This window comes from Rhea americana, unplaced genomic scaffold, assembly GCF_003343005.1.
Source record: "Rhea americana isolate MKP2758 unplaced genomic scaffold, rheAme1 scaffold_368, whole genome shotgun sequence".
Classification (NCBI taxonomy): Eukaryota; Metazoa; Chordata; class Aves; order Rheiformes; family Rheidae; genus Rhea; species Rhea americana.
In genome coordinates, this window is record NW_028186499.1 from 385,610 (window position 1) to 403,558 (window position 17,949).

The window sequence follows — 17,949 nt, forward strand, 5'->3', positions numbered from 1 at the left end:
GCCTCGCTGAAGCCCCGGGGCGCCACGGCAACGGGTCAAAGGTCATTAGGCCCAGCACAAACATGGCGCTCGCGCTGCCCGGCCTAAATATGGCGGCCGGGTTAGTCTCTGAGCATGTGCGATGTGTCGCGCGCTGTGACGTAATCGTGCGGCGCCGGGCACACGGCTACAGGCGGCCGCGCAGGGTGCTGTACACGTCATCGGGCGGCGCCTGGCACGCGGCGATGGGGCGGCCACGCGGGGGGGCGGCGGAGCCGGGGCCGGTTGGAGAGTTGCCGCCGGGCTCCGGGGCTGCTGAGGGAGGACTTGGCCCCGGGAAGGCACCGGCGGCAGCACTGGCCCTGGCTTCGGCCCCGGCGCGGAGAACCGCCAAGAGGCGGAAGGAGGAGACGGCGGCAGCGGCGGCTATGATCCCTCGGGGCAGGCCGAAGTCTGGGCGGGTGTGGAAGGACCCCAGGAAGAAGAGGTGGGGCCGAGTGGGCCCTCTGGGGGCAGGACGACCAAAGCTGCTGTGGGGGTCACTGAGTTGGGGGGAGGTTCGAAGAGAGAGCTAAGTTGGGTGCCTGAGGTCAGTTTGGGGGTGGGTGAACCTAGGGGGGCTCTGGGAGGGGTCCTGACTTGGGGGGCAGGGCTGTCTTTTGGAGGGGAGAAGATTGAGCCATTGGGATGGTTTGGGGGGACTCCTGGGCTGGGCAGAGGTCTTGAGGAGGACTTAGAGGGAGACAAAACTGCTGTGGGATGCCCTGAGCTGAGAGAAGTCTTGCAGAGATGCTGACTGAAGGAGTTCTTGGAGGGGAGCAAGACTGCTGTGGGGCTCTCTGAGCTGCAAGGAGGGAAGCGCTTACTCTGTCTGTGCCTCTCTCCCTGTCCCTCTCCCTGCCCAGGTTCTCGCACATGATCCAGGACAAACCTCTTCACACCTCCTGGGAGCACAAGATGAAGGAGCGGTGCAAGAGGAAGCTTGTCAAGGACCTGGCGCGGCAGTTGCAGGAGGGGAAGCAGAAGGAGCGAGAGGTAACGGGCGTCTGGGTCCCAGTGCCTGGTAGGGAATGTGGGAGCTGGGCTTTCGGGACACAGGACCCCATGGGCAACTGGGGCAGCATCACCCAACCACTTCTGCAGGGCAGCAACTCTGCCCATGCCCAGCTCTGTCTCTGGGGTTGTGGTGACCATGGCACCCTATGGGGAGGGTTTGCTGGGGCCTGTGATTTCCCAGTCTTCAGATTGAGCTGCCTGGTCTCTTTGCTATTGTGAGATTCCTGGCATTCTGCAGAGCCAGGCTGTGGCTAGAGACTTTTCACCTCTCCCCATTGTTAGCTGCATGTCTTTGCCTGCATCCAGGGCTTTGAGGCCACGGGGTTATAACAGCAGAGCATGCTCCACCTGCAGGCTGCCTGCCCACCAGCTTGCGCAAGGCTGGCTCCTTCCAGCTGCCATTCTTCTGGATGGTGGCCAGGCAAGAGAGTGAATTCTCTGTTGTTATGCCATATCTAGGTAATGATAGTCACATGCTGTGTGTCACTGACTTGAAATAAACTCATGCAGACAGTTCAAGTTTTTCTGGAGTGGGAGGGAGTGCTGATGGCTTGACCTTGTGCTGGCAGATTTCGTGCCTGGCAGGTATCACCTGTGCTATTCTAGCCCTGCAGCTCTCAGACTGGTGTATCCAAGCAAATGTGTCTGCATGTTTGCTGACAAAAGGAAGGGTCCAGCCTTTGCCATGCTGGTGTCCCTGCTTTGTTAGTCATCTTAGCATGAACTGTGGCCCTGGGGGAGTTGCTTCTGTCTGGAAGCTCATCTTCATTGGCTTCTAGTGGGCAGATCTGACTCATCTTGTGGCATGGATGTGGCTGGTGTAAGGGAAGTGATGGGAGGAGAGGGTAGTGTGCCCTTCAGCAGCACCATGGTTGTGTGGTTGGTGTAAAGGGGTTGTGGCTCTGCACCACCAGTCAGTGCTTTTGTCCGTCTCCCCCCCACCAGTAGCTGCACAACCGGCAAGAGTAAAATAGAAAGCTGAGACTGTGTCCTGGCCAGGTCGGTGGAGATGGATGTCATGAAGTTGTTTGCTTGCTCTTGATCCCTGTTGATGTGTAGTTTGGAAAGAGGGAGCTCTTGGGTCTCAAGGAAGGCGGCTGAGTTTGCTGATGGCTCTCCTAGCTGATGTAGACAATGGAGTCATCTCTCCTCCTTTGCTTGGATTTGTTCTTCCTCCTTTTCCATGTCTCCAGCCCAAAGGACACAAACAAAAGCAAATGTTTCATCCTGTTCCCACAGGAAAAGAAGCGGAGGCGGGAGGAGAACTTGAAACGGCGCCTGGAGAACGAACGAAAAGCAGAGATCGTCCAGGTGGTGAGTCACACTCTCAAGCACCTCCCAGGTACCTGGGGCATCGCACCATTGCAGGCCTGGCTGTGTTGCGATCCGTGCGTTTGGTTTGGGCTTGTTCCAAGCCTGCTGCTGCTCCCTACTTTGCTCCCTTTTCCTGGGGGCTTAGAGAGATGCTTTAAGCAGCATTGAAAGGGCTAGGGAAAGGACAAACCCGGCTGGTTCTGTGCACAGACTTTGGTCTTTGCTAGATCCTGTCTTTGCAGTGGGAGGAAGAAAATCTTCTTGCAGCTGGTTGGTAGGCTGCTGTCCTACAGCCCTATAGAGAGGGGCCTGGCTCCTGCTGGGTGTCTCCAGCTTAGCCTAGGTTTTGCTAGCCATGCTGCTGAGGTGGGTAATGTGAGGACAGGAGCCCTGGTGTGCCTGCCTGGCCTGACTCCCCAGTGTGGTCTCTGTGCCTGCCCTGAACCTGCCCTTTTCCCCTTCCTGCAGATCCAGAACCCACTGAAGCTCAAGCGGGCGAAGAAGAAACAGCTGCGGCGGGTGGAGAAGCGGGACACGCTGGCCCTGCTCCAGAAGGTGCCTGTGCGGTGCAAAGCAGCAGCGGAATGAGACTAGTGCCCGGGAAAATGGTACTGGGCTGCAGGATAGATGCACCATCCTGGCCTTGGCCAGCCTACTGCTCCACCAGGCCCAGGCAGCTGGGGTTCCCGCAAATCCCATTCCTTTCTGGCACTCCGGGGATGTTTTCTTGGCTCTGTGGGCAGGAGATGCTGCTCAGGCCCTTGGCATCAGTTGGAGAGAGGGACCGAGCTGGTGTGGGGTGACCATCAGAACAGGCTCCCGAATTCCTCCTTCCCTGTAAAATTGGCATGCTGCTGCCAGGCTGGAACAGGGCTGAGTCTTGTCTGGCACTGGAATAAGAACTGCTTCAACTGCCCAAATCTGCCTTTTCTTTTAAAAAGTGTGTGTGAAGGGCTCTGGACTCACCCCTAAGGGCTTGGGGAAGGGGGAGTCACATCTCCAGAAAAAGCTGCTGCTCAAGACCTTTGCTCTGCCAGGGAATGAGTGATCTCTGGGCTGGAGTGGATCCTCCTGTGGTTGCAGAGCACCAAGGCCTTCATTAGGCAGAGGTCTTGCCCTGCTGGAGCCTGTTGTGTGGGGTAGAAGGGGGAAGTGAGTTCATCTTTGGTGTAGTATGGAGCCTGCAGAAGAGGAAAGCACAATTCACATCAGACTTCTGTTGTCTATCTCCTCCGGGGGATGCTAGGAGGAGCTGGAGCATCTCTTCATGGCAGATGGGAGTTGGAGTTTGGGTCAGGAGATGGTGGATGGGAGACAGATGAAAGAAAGGGGCTTGGGGTTGGAAATCCACACATCTCTTCCCCACATTTGTGTTTATCTGTGCACGCTGTGACATGGGCCACAGGTGGGCCCTGGGCTGGGGCATAGTGGGCTTCGTCCAAGGAGCAGAAGGGAGGTGGGGATAACTAGAAGGCTGGAGGAGGAGATAAGACCTTGATTGCTGCAAGGCTCCCTGGCACCAGAGGTGGAAAGGGCAGTGCCAAGGGCTGGGAGCTTCACAAGGGAGCTGGCAGCCAGCCAGCCAGCCTCTAAGACGGCTGTGCGCCTGCTGCGTGTCCCTTGGAGACAGAGCAGAACTGGGAGGTGGGTTAATGAGCAGCTGCCTGCTCTCATGGACTGCCAGGAGGCTCATAGGGTGTGGGGAACCTCAAGGGCCTGAGCAGAGTTACCAGTTGGATGGAGATTAGTGGTTTTACCAGGTGCAGGGCAGCACCCAGGCCTTTGACTTTTTTTTTCTGCCTCGTCATGGATGAGAGCAGGGGCACTGGAAGGGTGAAATGATCTGCTGGGAGCTGTGGGGTATGGCAGAGATGTGGAGCAGCCCTGGGTCTCTCCCAGGTCATCAACCCCATGGGCAGGAGGCCACGTGCTCTGCTGCTTGATTGCTTCCTGGATTAATGATTGTCTCGGTGGAGGAGCTCTGGATAAAAGACGAGAGTGGGGGAGGATGAGCCCTGCTTCCAACCTACTCCGTCCAAAGCTGAGTGCTGTGGACCAGCCTTCACCCAGGCCAGGTAAGGGAGGCTTAGAGCCCATGCCCATGATTTCAGGGCTACAGAAGCTGGGCTGGGGCTGTATGGCAGCATCCAGCACCTCCTGCAACTGCCCTGGGGCCAGTGTAGCGGTGTGACATGCAGTGTCTCTGTCCCCTAGGCCCACCATGGTGGAGCTGACGGTGATGCCCTCATCCTCACTGGCTGACAGGCCAGTGCGGGTGCGTGTGTGTGGGCTGGCCCCCTCCCAACTGGTAACCCTGCTGGCCTCACTGACAGATGAGCGTGGTGTCCGCTTCCAGGCACGTGCCTTCTACCGTGCCAATGGGGATGGCGAGGTGGATGCTGAGAGCCATGCTGCCCTGGGAGGTGACTTCACTGGCATCTGGCCTATGGGGCTTTTCTGGTTTCTGCGTCCCAACACCCTTTTTCAGCGGCTGGTCAAGCGAGATGTGGTAGGCAGCCCTTTCCGTGTCCACCTCGAGGTCTTTGACGCCCTCCAGCTGGTGACGGAGCCTGGGGACCAGCCACTGGCTGCCTGCACCGTCGAGCGGTGGTATGTGGGCCCTGGTGTACAGCGAGCTCCCATCCGTGAGGGCAGGGTCCGTGGGGCCCTCTTCCTGCCACCAGGTGAGCACCAGGAGTCAGAAAGCACCCTGTCACCCATCCCCAGCTGTGCCTCCCCAGGAGCCACCCCTGCACCTGGCAGGACCCACAGGTCCAGAGAGCAATGGGGGAAGACTGGTTTCCAGCATCCCCATCCAGCACCACGGTTTACAGCTTGGAAATGGGTTTGAGTGCACCTGGGGTTTGATGATTTTTCCATAGGTCCCTTCCCCAGAAAAACCTTCAAGCCTCTGGGGTTGTGTTTTGACCTTTGGGATGGCAACAGGGTTTCTGGTTTGGGAGCAGTATCCCTGGATACCATTGGATGGAAACGGGCATCTCTTGCTGCCTGCAGGACCTGGGCCCTTCCCAGGGGTGATCGACATGTTTGGGGGTGCGGGGGGCCTCATCGAATTTCGAGCTGGGCTGCTGGCAAGCCGGGGCTTCGTGGTGCTGGCCCTGGCCTTCTTTGCCTATGATGACCTGCCCCGTGTGCTGGCTGAGCTGGACCTGGAGTACTTTGAGGAGGCAGCTGATTTGCTCCTCCGGCACCCCAAGGTGAGTGCCGCTGTGTTGTGGGGGACCCCAGTGCCCTGGTCCGGGGAGGCCCTACTGAGAAGGGATGTCCCAGGAAGTGGGAAGGTGCTGTTGAGCAGAGTCATCTGACTCTGGTCCCACTGCAGGTGCGAGGCCCTGGTCTGGGTGTCATCGGCGTGTCCAAAGGGGCAGAGGTGGCCCTGGCCATGGCCACCTTCCTCCCGCAAGTGGTGGCCACAGTGTGGATCAACGGCACAGCCTCCCTCCATGGCACCCCGCTACTCTACAAGGGCCTTCGCATCCCCCCCATTCCCTACTATCCTGAGTACCTGGTGCTCACAGAGCTGGGGGCCTTGGACAATGCTAATGTCTTTGGGGACCCCCGGGACCCTGCTCACAGCAGCTCCGCCATCCCTGTGGAGAAGGTCCAGGGCAAGGTGCTCTTCGTGGTAGGGGAGGCTGACCGCAACTTCAACAGCAAGCTCTTCGCTGAGCTGGCCATGGCACGGATGCGAAAGGACAGCTACCGCCTGCTCTCCTACCCTGGGGCTGGGCACCTCATTGAACCACCTGGCTCACCACTCTGCAGCATCTCAGGCATTCGGGGCAGCCCCATGCCAGTGCTGTGGGGGGGCGAGCCCCAGCCTCATGCCAGGGCCCAGGAGCACTCATGGCAGGAGATTATCCGCTTTCTGGAGCTGCATCTGGGCCCTGCCACCAGCTGCCAGTTGTGATGGTGATGGGGTGTCCATGAAGGACAAAAGGTCTAGGAGGAGCAGATGCTAATAAAGTGCATGACTACAGCTGGTGCTGGTGTGTGTCCAGCCTGTGTTCCTGGGAAGGGAGGCACCAGCCTCATTGGCGGGGTCTGGGCACTGGGGAGTTGCAGGACTGCAAAGCCCCCTGCCAGGAAAATGATCCCTCATGAGCTGCACCTGATGTCCCCATTTCTGGGGGACCTGTCACCTTGCCTCTGCCATGGCTGGGCAGGGGTCTTGCAGCTGATGCATCCTCAGCTACCATATTTGGCCATATCTTCCAGACTCAGCACCCTCTCCTGAGCTATGCCTGTCGTTTCTCAGGCTGTGCTGTGACACCCTTCTCCACCCACCCGGGCTTCTCAGACCCTGGACGGGTCCTCGCTGCATGGCCTGGTTTCGTGAGAACTAGGGCTCTCTGAAAATTTGTTAAAAAAAAAAAAGTAGCAAATCCTCCCTGGAATAAGAGTGGTCCCTCAATTTACAAATAGGCTGGGAAGCAAGCAAAATTCCCTTTTCTGCTTGTATTTAAACATACTCCGTGATGCAGCTGGATACAAGCAACCCCACAGCTGCATCCATGTGTTGCTGACCCCAGGATGGCTACCCATGCATCTGTCCATGGACAATGCAATAGCTTTTGTACATACTTTATATATAGTGAATATAGTCTGAGCATATAGTGCTAGGATCACAGTCACTGGGCTGCTAACAATTCTTTGGTGAGCATGTTAAGATTTTAATCAGGCTAATGATAAACACTTGCACATGCAGCATGTGCCTTTTGCCCAGGATGAGATTTTGAGCACAACAAGCCAGCAGGAGTTTGAGCAGTGTATTTGGTTGCATCAATTTGGCACCATTTCTTTGCTAAACTTAAAGCCTCATTCCGCCTTCCTTCACCAGGCTGCTTTTCCTCTGTGGATGCGGGCGGCAGAGTTTCCTCCACCCTAATGCCCTTGTCTCCAGCCTCATGTGTCTCCTGAGATCCTGTTTTTGGAAGTCAGTGGCTAGCACCCTCTGGCAAGGTTGGCTCTCCTTCTTTCCTTCCTTCCCTGGGTTTGCAGCAGCCACACCTGGATTTGAGACTTTTTTCTTTTTCAGATGATCCCTCCCCCCTACCCCTGGAAGAGCTCAGAAAGTCCTAGTTACTTTAGCAAGAATAACCCCTAAACCTGCATCCTCTGGTTACAAACTCCTTTTCAGCCTGGTAGAGGAAAAGCTGATACAGCCATGCCTGATTTGGAGGGAAAACAAAAAAAGTTTATTAATGCCAGCACCCCCTATTTACAACCCACTGCCCTACAGCAACCTGAAAAAAGGATCCATCCCTGCAGGCTGCGTAATTCCTTTCTGCATGAGCAGAAAGGAAAGAAAAAGAAAGCGGAAAAGGCAAAGCGAATGTGCTGCTTTTTGTTGCTGACCATCCATGTCAAACTCCTGATTTCACCACCATCTTGCTCCTCTAGGATGATCTCTGGACTCAGTGCTGAGGCAGGCCCAGAAGGTCCTGAATCCCATGGCAAATCCTCAGTGTAAACCACCACCCCTAATCCTGCAAAATATAAAAGTGGCTCTTGAAATCACAGACTAGGTTAAAAAAAAATTGCAGTTCTTTTCCTTTTCTTTGAATTGCACAGTCCCTCTGCTAGTCTGCAGGGCTTGGTGTCTCTGAGTTCCTGCTTTCCTTGCGCTCTCTGCCATCAGAGAGGTTAAGAAACAATCCTTTCCCCCCACTAAGAGACCAAATGATCTCAAATGACTGCCTGACCCCAGAAGCTGGGGCTTTGAGACAACCCTTTTTGCTCTCTGGGGTAAAATGTTCACATTGGTGAGCAGCTCTTTGTGTGTGGGAGCTGTTTTTCCACCCTGCGGTAAATGTCCCCATAAGCATCAGAGACAACCCCAAATTGGACACTTGCCTTCCAGCATCCCTCTAGGAACCTGGTAAAACCTTGTGCTTCCAGCCTTTTGCTACTACAGTAGTAGGGCTGTGGTTTTTCTCCTACTTTCTTCAGGCACAGGCAGGTTCTGCAAGGAGGATATTGCAGCTTACAAGTACAAAGCAGTCATTGCCAGGGCGTTAAAGACAGCAGAAGTTAATGAGCTACCAGGACAAGTGTTAGTCTGGTTGCCAGCCTGATTAGGCACCTGACGGCCAGTCAGGTGGGAGGGTTTGGCTCCAGGGTTCCCTGCAGCAGGGTGCTGCTGAGATGCCCTCTTTTGCTAACACTCTGCTTTTTTTATGGTAGGATTTTATGCTTTTCCATGTTGTTGTTTTTCCTGTGAATACTTGAGCTGGTAACAATCCCACCTGCAGTCGGCTGGCAGGAGGTTCTCATCAGAGGAGAGGCCAAAACGCATTTGGTAGGGACAGAGAAGCCCTGGATTCAAGGCCTAGTCATGCCCAATCTTGCTGCTCTCGGGGCTGGTGAGCTTGTGACTAGGAGCAGATGGTTGTGTTCTCGGATTCGAATCAAAGGAGTCTTGTCCCTAGACCCTCCATCCTGCACAGTCTCCACGTCTGCTGCATTTACAGCCCCAGCAACATCCGCACCTCCATGCTTCCTGAACCCCATGCTGGCTCCCGTTTGCCATGTTGGACCTCTGACTTGAGTTGATCCTTGCCAAAGGTAGGAGGATCTCTGCATGGACCTCTCTCTGACACAGCCGTCATCACTGCAGCTCTTCCCTATTTCCCACAGGCAAGCACTGCTATGAGTATGATGAATACTGCCTGGTGAAGGTGCTCTGGGACCCCATTTACATGTTGGGAAGAGAGGAGCCCAGCCTGGTTCTAGCTCTGCATCCATGCTGGGCCTGCCCTTGGCAGAGCCCCAGTGACCCATCCTGGTGGATGGATGAGGGAGGCAGGGAGAATAGTGCTCCCATTCCGTCTTTCCAGCAGGTAGATGGGCAGCTTTTCATTTGTCTTGTCTTTATCCTCAGGTGTCCATTCTCAGGTGACAACTAAAGAATCTGGCTGGTGCCCTTTGGCCCAGCCTTGACTGAGCTGCCATTCCCCCCATCATTTCCATCTTTGTCTTTCTGGACTCTGCCTCTCAGAGAGTCCTTGACAGAGCAGTAATAAATGGCCAAAACTTCCAAAGAGGAAAGGGACATGAGGAGGCTAATGTCCCTCCTGCCTAGCAGTGACCTGCAGGCAATCTGTCTTGTGAGGAGTCATTCTTAGGCTGTCAAACCTCACAGGAGTTGGGGTAGATGGTGTAGGCAGCACAGGAAGTTCTTCATCTGCAGCCACATCTGGTTACCCTGGTACCTGTTCCCTCCTACTAGGGGAGTTTGGATCAAGAGGCCATGGCTGCTCTGCACTTCTGAACTAAACTGGGTGTGTGAGCAGAAACATCAGTGAGCAACACCACCTACAGCAAGTTGAGCAATTGGAGATGCCTCTACCTCCGGATTCCAGTGTCAGTCTCAAGATACTGTAGCTTAGGGCTCCAAAATGTTTTGCTTGGAGTCCAATTCCCTCCCTGGCTTGTGGGGACTGTTGGCTTTCCCCTGTACTGGAGAGGAGCGAGGGAGGCAAAGGGGAAACCATGACTATCCTATTGATACAAGAAAAAGCTACAAGAAACTGGTGGGTCAGAAGTATGTAACATGTGGACAGTTGAGCCTGCGGGTCGAGGTGGGCTAGACCAGTGCAGGTCAGTCACTGGTGTTGCCTTTGCACTTGGGTTTCAGGTATACATCTGGAACATGTCCATCTGCTACCTGCCCTTGCTAGAGCCCTGCTGGTCCTCTGCCAACAGACTTTTGGAATTGAGTATGGCAAGCAGCTTGGCGGAGCGGGTTTCACTAGCACCTCTAATCTATGTGACGTGGACTCCTCTTGAACACAGTTCATGCTGTGTATGTGTTGGCTCTTAACCAAAGCTACATCTCCACGGAGCTTAGCAGATGCTGCAGAGCTGATAGGAGAAAGGAAAGAGTGAAATCTTTGAAATCCTACAAGGGTACTAAAATGGTGCATGCTGCTCAGAGCAGCATTTCCTCAGTGTATATGACCAGACTTATCGCTGCTCTGCCCAAGTCATGAGTAAGAAAGTTATTGCCAAGTAAGGCAGGCCTGAATCACTGCTGTCTGCTTACATTTGGGCCATTCAGAAACCAGTCATGACTTGCCAGCCTTCTCCACATCAGACCATGTTGTCAGGCCAGACCCATCTCCTGTACTTCTAGCTGTGCTGTGTCTGCTGATGGTGGTCTTCCTCATAACTCTGAGTCTGCTTTGGAGAAAATCCTGTTCACTTATATTGCAAGTCCTGCAGGGCAGGTAGCTATAAAACAGGAAAATAAGTTCTAGATTGCAGTAAGAGCACACTACAACAGCAAAGGGAAGGTTTATAGCTCAGTGCTATGCTGAAGCATGTCCTGTGTCCTAGACCACAACCACATCCTGCCAGGCTCCTAGTGAACCAATGTGCTTGCCTGCCTCCATCTCAGACTCTGTCCATGGAGGCAAATTGCTGATGGCCAGTCACAGCCGCTTGTGCACATGGAGAGAAACAACACTCCTCAAAATATGGGAGAAACCTGGAATCCAGCTACGCGAGGCACAGAGGTGGGATGCCTGGACAGCATGAACTGTTGTGCAAGTGCCCGGATGGGTGTAGGGGGTCAGCAGAATCTTTCTCTGCAACAAAGCTGAGGCTGGCAAAACCCAGGGATGGGCAGCCTGAGCCTGCCCCAGTCTGATGACTGAGCCTGAGTGTCTAGCCTTACCCTGCAGGGGCTCTCAGCTGGGCAATATGTTGGCCCCATGGTTGCTGTTTTCTCCACATTACTGTCTTGTCTCTGCTGATCGTCTCTTGCTCTTAGGCTTTACAAGATTATTTGTTCTCATGTATTCTACAGCTAGCACTGGCCTCAGCACGACCTTGTCATTGTCAACTCCTGAGGAAATTCCTAAAGAACCTCGTTGGCCTCAGTTGCCCTGGAGATGGTCATGAGTCCTCTCAGAGATGCCTTGGGCTGTTTATCAGGTCTTAAAAATGTTTGTTTTCTACTTCTATGTAGGAGAAGATCTAAGCTTATGCATCCAGCTCCAGCTGGCCTCCAGACAGRGGTTGCAGGTCATGTTATAGCTTCCAGCCCTGCAGGGATGTCTCTAATGCACTAAGTGCCTACCTTTAGATGCAGAGCAGTGACATGGCTGCCCCCCTCATAGTCTTTGGGGGAACTCAAATGCTCCACAAACCCAGCTACTGCAGGTGATAGCTCCCACCACATTATCATGCCAATTTCTAGCATCCTCTTGGCCTCAGCTATTCTCAACTCTTCGTGCTGGGGAGGAAATAGGAGTTGCTGTATGGCTGCACCAGGTCTGTTGACTCAGGCTGAATGACAGCACCTCCTCCAAGGCAAGATTTTAAATGCCCCCAAATGCTTTTTCTGGGGAGAAGAGGGAGGGAGGAGCTGAGTCAGTYTGATCTCTGGCAAGATGAGACCCAGAAGGGAAACTTGGGCTGAAGCCTAGGGAAAAAAAGGCAGTGGGAACCTGCAAAATGCTGCCGTCAGCAGCATTTAGAGGTGACCAAGGTCCTTCCTCTTCATCGTAATGTGAATTGGCCAAGAACTGGGTCTGTGTAGGTCTGCCTTTGACCAGGCTCACACTGTGCAGCACAATGTAAGCTCCATAGCCCAGGAAGAACTTGTCTCTGGCTCTGCTTTTTTGCTTTTCCATCTCTTGACCTTCAATTTTCACAGAATCACAGAATAGGTAAGGTTGGAAGGAGCACTAGAGGTCATCTAGTCCAACCTCCCTGCTCAAGCAGGGTCACCTAGAGCATGCTAGGCAGGATTGTATCCAGGTGAGTTTTGAATATCTCCAGAAAAGGAGACTCCACAGCCTCTCTGGGCAACCTGTTCCAGTGCTCTGTCACTCTCACAGGGAAGAAATTCCTCCTCATGTTCAGGTGGAACTTCCTGTGGTTCAGTTTGTGCCTGTTGCCTCTTGTCCTTTTGCATGGCACTACTGAAAAGAGTTTAGCCCCATCCTCTTGACACCCTCCCTTCAGATATTTATACACATTGACAAGACCCCCTCCTCCGTCTTCTCTTCCCCAGGCTAAACAGGCCCAGTTCTCGCAGCCGTTCCTCAGAGAGGAACTCATCCACTTGTCCACTCATCTAACCCACACTTCCTGAGCTGATCTGTGAGGATGTTACGTGAGACAGTGTCCAAAGCCTTGCTGAGGTCAAAGTAGACAATGTCTACTGCTCTCCCCTCATCTACCCAGCCAGTCATTCCATCATAGAAGGCTATCAGATTGGTTAAGTAGGCTTTCCCCTTGGTGAATGCATTCTGCTACTTGTTTTCTTTTTGAACTCAAAGCCTCAATTCTGTACCTTCTATGAGCAAATGAGAGCTTAGTGACATTGCTGCCACTTGTACAGGCATCTGACCCTGTCCCTTACATGGACACACACCTGAAGTAACCCTTGTAGCAGTCCTGCAGCACTCTTAGGCTGAAAGCACTGCAGACAGCACTACAGCGCCTTTACCATTATGAATGATGAGTTTCCCTGGGCCCAAGTCTGTTAGGATAAACACATGATGAGCCAGTATGCACTGGTCAGCCCACCTGGCTGGACTTGGCTGTCCATGAATCTAAAGCTCTCTTTTTTTTTTTTTTTTTTTTCTCCACATCTGACCAAGGTATAAGGTGAAGGCAACACTAAGCTGACTAGACACAAGGGCTGTTTGCATCTTGGGCTCAGGGAAGCATCTCAAGGCAAAAAAAGGCAAGGACACACCAAAGGGATGGCCTGGGGAGCCCTGGCCCCAGGCCATGCTCAGAGCAGCAATCTCACTTCCCCAGCTGCAAGAACAGTTTCCCTTGACTCCTTGCTGCTGCAGGACAAACTGTTTCTTCGAATGACTTTCACTTCCCCCCAGCACCACTGCAAGCAGGGCAGAGGCAGAGCCACAGGCACCACACAGGAGGGCATGTAGGGACCCAGGTTTGCTTGCAAGATTATTTGGAGCCACCTGCCCAATTCTCTCTCCACTGAATCTTGCACGTTGTGTGCACTGTGCTGCTACAAGCTGGCAGCAATCTTGATGCTGTGACCAGCTGCACCCTTAGGCTGCGCCCACTGTGCCTTAAATAGACTCCTGATCCTGTGGGGAACCCATGTACATTGCATCTGATGGGGAGCCAGGAGGCATTGCTGTCCTCCCTTGGCTTGTGCCAAAGCACTGGCACTGTGCAGAAAGAAAGACACGGGAGCCCATTAGCCCTCTCCTCCTGCTTGCCCCCTCCCCACCCCAAGATCTTTTTTCTGTGTATGTGTGGTCACATAATTTGCTTGGTCCATCTCGATTGGCCAGAAGAGCAGGCGAGCAGTCTCGATTCCCCATTTGGAGGGACAGTTTCTCCTGCCTTGCCACCACTTCAGGACAAACTGTTTCTTTGAACAGCTTTCACTTCCTCCCTGGTAATTCTGACATGGCCAGGAGAAGGCTACCGTGGGGAGTGAGGCCGGGGCAATGAGGTCGCTCATGGTGTAGAAGCCGTGATCTCTGGCACAAGGAGCATTTTGCTCATTTTGCCCATTTTGCTGTGCTCATCTTCCCTCTGCAGGGCAGGAGACACTGTCCCAAGCACGGCCCCTCAGGTCATCTGATCACCCCCCACTTCCCAGCCTGATGGATATAAATTGCTGTTCAACTGAGAAAGCCCATCACTGCTGCCATGGGCTGGGGATGGAGCTGCTACTTCGTGGCTCTGATCCTTCTCTTGTCCCCGGGGCCAGGCATCACCTTCTCACTCCTGCAGTACCGCTACAACTGCGGGGATTATGGCATGCAGCTCCAGGCATATCCCACCCGAGGCCGCACCGTACGCTTCAAAGTCTTGGGTAAGTGGTGGGGACATGAGCGTGAGCCCACTTGGCTTTCCCCCCAGGGAGATCCCTCCAGAGTATGACAATCACCTGGCTGTTAATTCAAAACCCAAATGCCCCCATGCCCCAGCTGAGGTCTTGTCCTTTGGAGCACCTGTGCCTGGGGAGAGCCTCATTACCATTGGGGTAAACCAAATACTTGAATGAGTTTCTGACATAGGACTGCTCTCAGATTGTGCTGCTGAAAGAGGTTGTGTGGAAGGGTGGATTTCTTGCAGCTATGTCTCTGGGAAACATCTTGACACAATGTCTGGCTACGGGGATGGAGTTTGGGTCTGCTGCACATCCACACAGGGCAGGCAAGAGCCATTGATGGGGGCCAGCCCTACCTGATGCACCACGGTGGTGATGGTGTGCAGCTGCTATTGCACCCCCAAAGCACTGTGCCTACATGTCCTGCATTACCACACACACCCCCTCTCACCTGGTGTGTGTGTGTGCTGTCTCCGCAGACGAATTTGGCACCCTCTTTGAAGTGGCCAACTGCTCCATCTGCCTCCACTGGCTCAACACTGGGGATGATGGAGGAGTGATCTTCTCCTCTGGCTATGAGGGCTGCCATGTCCTCGTGAAGGTAAGGGTCCATCCTGTACGTCTTATGCTCAGCTGCTGGCAGGCACTGGAGGAGACTATCCCTTCTGCCTTGTTGCAGGAAGACCGCTACTTTCTGAGGGTCCGGATGGAGGAAGTGCTGATCAGTGGGGTCATTGCTGCCTCCTATGAAGTCAACATGACCTGCCCACAGCCAGCTGACTACAATGTCCTTGTGGACAGGAACATGCGCATTGAGCACCAAGGGAACAGCATCCACCAGACCCAGGCTGGCATCCTTGTTCCCCTACCCCAGCCCCAGCCTGGCCTCCTGCACCATGTATCTCAGTCTGCCTTAGCTCTTCCTGGGCACCAGCTCCAAACCCATTCAGACCAGGTCCACTCCATGGCTCAGACCCAGGCGGGTCTGGCACATCCTGGACTTCAGCGCCAACCGCAACCCAACCTGCTTCGCCCAGGGATTCAGACCCAATCTGGCCAGGGTCACTCAGGGGTTCAGGTCCAGTCAGGGATAGTACACCCAGGAGTTCAACCTCAATCCCAGCCTGGCTTAGTGCACCCAGGCGTTCAGACCCAACAAGGCCCAGCTCGTCCTGGGGTTCAGTCCCAGTCTCAGCCAGGCCTGATTCGTCCCCTTGCTCAGCCTCAGCCAGGTTTACATCCTGGCATCCAGCCTCCAGCTCAGGCTGACCTGCTACGCCCTGGGGTTCAGACCCAATCTGGCCTTGTTCACCCAGGATTTCAGCCCCAGTCCCAACCTGGCCTTGTTCATCCTGGATTACAGTCTCAATCTGGCCACATTCACCCTGGACTACAGCTCCAGTCCCAACCTGGCTTAATGCACCCTAATGCTCAGACTCTGACAGGCTTGGTACGCCCTGGCATTCAAACCCAGACCCATCCGGGCTTAGTTCGTCCTGGCCTTCAGACTCACTCTCAAGCTGGTTTGATACACTCTGGTGTCCAGACCCAAACTGGACTAGCTCATCCTAGCCTTGAGACTCACTCTCAAGCTGGTTTGATACACTCTGGTGTCCAGACCCAAACTGGACTAGCTCATCCTAGCCTTCAGGCCCAGTCTCAACCAAGTCGAGTGCACCCAGGCACCCAGAGCCAAGCTGGACTGGTACGTCCTGGCCAGTCCCGACCGAGTCCAGTGCGTCCTGGGCTTCACCTCCAAGCCCGCCCAGGTCTAGCACGTCCTGCACTTCAGCCTCAAACCCAGCCAGGTCTAGTACACCCAGAATTTCATCCCCAAGTCCAGCCTGGTTTGCTGCGTCCTGGGCTTCACCCCCAGCCTGGCCTGCTGCGCCCCACGGCTCTCTTCTATTCCTCTGCAGGGGCAGGTATTCACAATCCTGCCAATGGGAAGGGGAGGAGGGAAGCGGAATGGTGCAGGGTTTTCTCTGCCCCTAGAGCAGCACCAGCGGTCACAACCCTGAGGGAATGCTCAGGGAGGCTGCAGAGATGCTCAGTGAAGCACCTGCTCTCACTCTTCTGCTGCCTTAGGTGCCCAGCTAACACGGGAGCAGTGCCATGTGACCACAGGGAAGATCCCATGTGTGGCTCCACAGGGCCGCGAGGCCTGTCTGCAGGTGGGGTGCTGCTATGATGACATGGACCGCATCTCTCCCTGTTATTATGGCAATACAGGTAAGACTCGCAGGTCTCTGGTGGTGTATGTGTGTGTGTCTGTGAAGATGTCTCAGTCATCTCTAACATGCTTCACCACCACCCACTGGTGTGGATGAAGGGGCTTGGAGGTCCCTACTGAAGCAGGCACTGGTCATGTTTGACAGAGCCTCTAGCCCAGGACTTCAGAGAAAGAAAATCAGCCACCTGGGTTCTATGGGAGATCTGTACTTCCTTGGAGAGCCAGCTAAGGCAGAGGACATTGCAAAAAGCACTGTACCCATGGCCTTAAACCTGTTATGACATGGGACCTATGCTCTTGGCCCATCAGGACCTGGACTCTTTTTTAAACCTATGTCCACTGAGCACTCCATTTCTTTATGTTGCAGCAACTGTCCAGTGCCTGCTGGATGGGCACTTCATCATCGTAGTGCCCCGGGGCCTCTCCACCCAGCCCTACAACCTGGACAGTGTGCGGCTGGCCAATGCTGAGGCCCACTGTGACCCCATCAAAGTGACAGAGGCTTTTGTGATGTTCCGCTTCCCTGTCACTCAGTGTGGTACCACTGTCCAGGTAAGGGAATGGCCCCCTGGTTCCTCTGGCATCTCTGCCCATGGATCTTGAGAGAGATAGCTGACCCTGTGTGTGTGTTCACCTCAGGTGATTGAGGATCGGCTGATTTACGAGAACCAGCTAATCTCTACCATTGACGTACAGTCAGGACCACGTGGCTCCATCACGCGGGACAGTGTTTACATGTAAGGGGAGGGAAGGGGTGGCTGAGCTGGCTTCTGGCTGTGAAGGTCATCAGCTCTCCTTGCCGAAAGGACCTGGGAGCTTGCATCTCCCCATTAGCAAAACCTGTCTTGCTTAACCTCTTCCTAAGGCACCTTGCAGATCAGGAGCCCAAACAGCTCCCCCTCTTCCTGGCTCCTATCAAGTGTTTGGGTGCCAGAACTGGGGATTGATGTAAGTACCAAGGCCTGAGAACATGGTTGTGCGCTACAGGTGCCCAGCTCTCCTTTGGCAGTAAGAGCTGATCCCTGCTTAGGGAGAGAACTAAAAAGCTGCAGAGGTGTCGAGAGATAGCCTAGAACTCCTCTAAACTGGGCTTTTCTGTCTTCACCCTGCTCTTTCCCCACACAGCCTCCATGCTCGCTGTATCTACAATGCCAGTGACTTCCTGCCAGTCCATGTTGAGGTTGCCGTGCCCCCCACAGCTGCACCCCTGATCGAGCCAGGGCCTCTCCGGATCCAGCTGCGCATTGCTACTGGTGAGCAGCCCATTTGCCTGTCCTACGGTGCCTCCACAGGGCCACAGCTAGCTTAGCTTCTCCCTCCTCTCTCACAGATGAAAGCTACAGTACCTACCATGAGGACAGTGACTATCCCCTTGTGAAGGTGCTCAGGGACCCCATCTACGTAGAGGTTCGCCTCCTCCAGAAGACAGACCCCAACCTGGTCCTGGTCCTGCACCAGTGCTGGGCATCCCCCAGCACCAGCGCTACAGCAGAACCACAGTGGCCCA

The 17,949-nt window shown here is 54.4% G+C and overlaps 3 protein-coding genes across 5 annotated transcripts in view; all 3 read left to right on the forward strand.

Annotated features, from left to right (window-relative positions):
* Window positions 1–46: 46 nt before the first annotated feature.
* CCDC86 (coiled-coil domain containing 86) lies at window positions 47–3,269 on the forward strand. Of its 2 annotated transcripts, XM_085312572.1 has the most exons (5): window positions 47–323; window positions 354–466; window positions 885–1,014; window positions 2,275–2,349; window positions 2,818–3,269. In XM_085312572.1, the coding sequence occupies exons 1-5, from the start codon at window positions 63–65 to the stop codon at window positions 2,935–2,937; spliced, it is 699 nt and encodes a 232-aa protein (XP_085168698.1). In that variant the 5' UTR covers window positions 47–62; the 3' UTR covers window positions 2,938–3,269. The 2 variants fall into 2 exon arrangements, with proteins under 2 accessions (XP_085168698.1, XP_085168697.1); XM_085312571.1 differs by having other exon boundaries at window positions 47–466.
* Window positions 3,270–3,359: 90 nt separating this feature from the next.
* On the forward strand, window positions 3,360–6,349 carry BAAT (bile acid-CoA:amino acid N-acyltransferase). Of its 2 annotated transcripts, XM_085312570.1 has the most exons (4): window positions 3,360–4,424; window positions 4,564–5,033; window positions 5,365–5,567; window positions 5,693–6,349. In XM_085312570.1, exons 2-4 carry the CDS (start codon window positions 4,571–4,573, stop codon window positions 6,278–6,280), a joined length of 1,254 nt encoding a protein of 417 aa, XP_085168696.1. In that variant the 5' UTR covers window positions 3,360–4,424; window positions 4,564–4,570; the 3' UTR covers window positions 6,281–6,349. The 2 variants fall into 2 exon arrangements, with proteins under 2 accessions (XP_085168696.1, XP_085168695.1); XM_085312569.1 differs by having other exon boundaries at window positions 3,360–5,033.
* A 7,676-nt stretch (window positions 6,350–14,025) lies between these two features.
* ZP1 (zona pellucida glycoprotein 1) overlaps window positions 14,026–17,949 on the forward strand; it is a 5,611-nt gene continuing 1,687 nt past the window's right edge. The window contains exons 1-8 of the mRNA XM_085312497.1: window positions 14,026–14,191; window positions 14,689–14,810; window positions 14,889–16,134; window positions 16,298–16,441; window positions 16,810–16,994; window positions 17,082–17,179; window positions 17,568–17,695; window positions 17,773–17,949. The exon at window positions 17,773–17,949 is cut by the window's right edge and continues 12 nt beyond it. Of these exons, the coding sequence (XP_085168623.1) occupies window positions 14,026–14,191; window positions 14,689–14,810; window positions 14,889–16,134; window positions 16,298–16,441; window positions 16,810–16,994; window positions 17,082–17,179; window positions 17,568–17,695; window positions 17,773–17,949 (2,266 nt within the window). The remainder of the gene's footprint in view (window positions 14,192–14,688; window positions 14,811–14,888; window positions 16,135–16,297; window positions 16,442–16,809; window positions 16,995–17,081; window positions 17,180–17,567; window positions 17,696–17,772) is intronic.

Excerpts from the sequence above, each read along its gene's own strand:
- BAAT (XM_085312569.1), top strand. The coding sequence starts at position 4,571 with ATGGTGGAGCTGACGGTGATGCCCTCATCCTCACTGGCTGACAGGCCA. Across the intron at positions 5,034-5,364 it reads GGCCCTCTTCCTGCCACCAG|GACCTGGGCCCTTCCCAGGG; the intron begins GTGAGCACCAGG and ends TGCTGCCTGCAG. Across the intron at positions 5,568-5,692 it reads TGCTCCTCCGGCACCCCAAG|GTGCGAGGCCCTGGTCTGGG; the intron begins GTGAGTGCCGCT and ends GTCCCACTGCAG.
- CCDC86 (XM_085312571.1), top strand. The coding sequence starts at position 63 with ATGGCGCTCGCGCTGCCCGGCCTAAATATGGCGGCCGGGTTAGTCTCT. Across the intron at positions 1,015-2,274 it reads GGAAGCAGAAGGAGCGAGAG|GAAAAGAAGCGGAGGCGGGA; the intron begins GTAACGGGCGTC and ends CTGTTCCCACAG. Across the intron at positions 2,350-2,817 it reads AAGCAGAGATCGTCCAGGTG|ATCCAGAACCCACTGAAGCT; the intron begins GTGAGTCACACT and ends CCCTTCCTGCAG.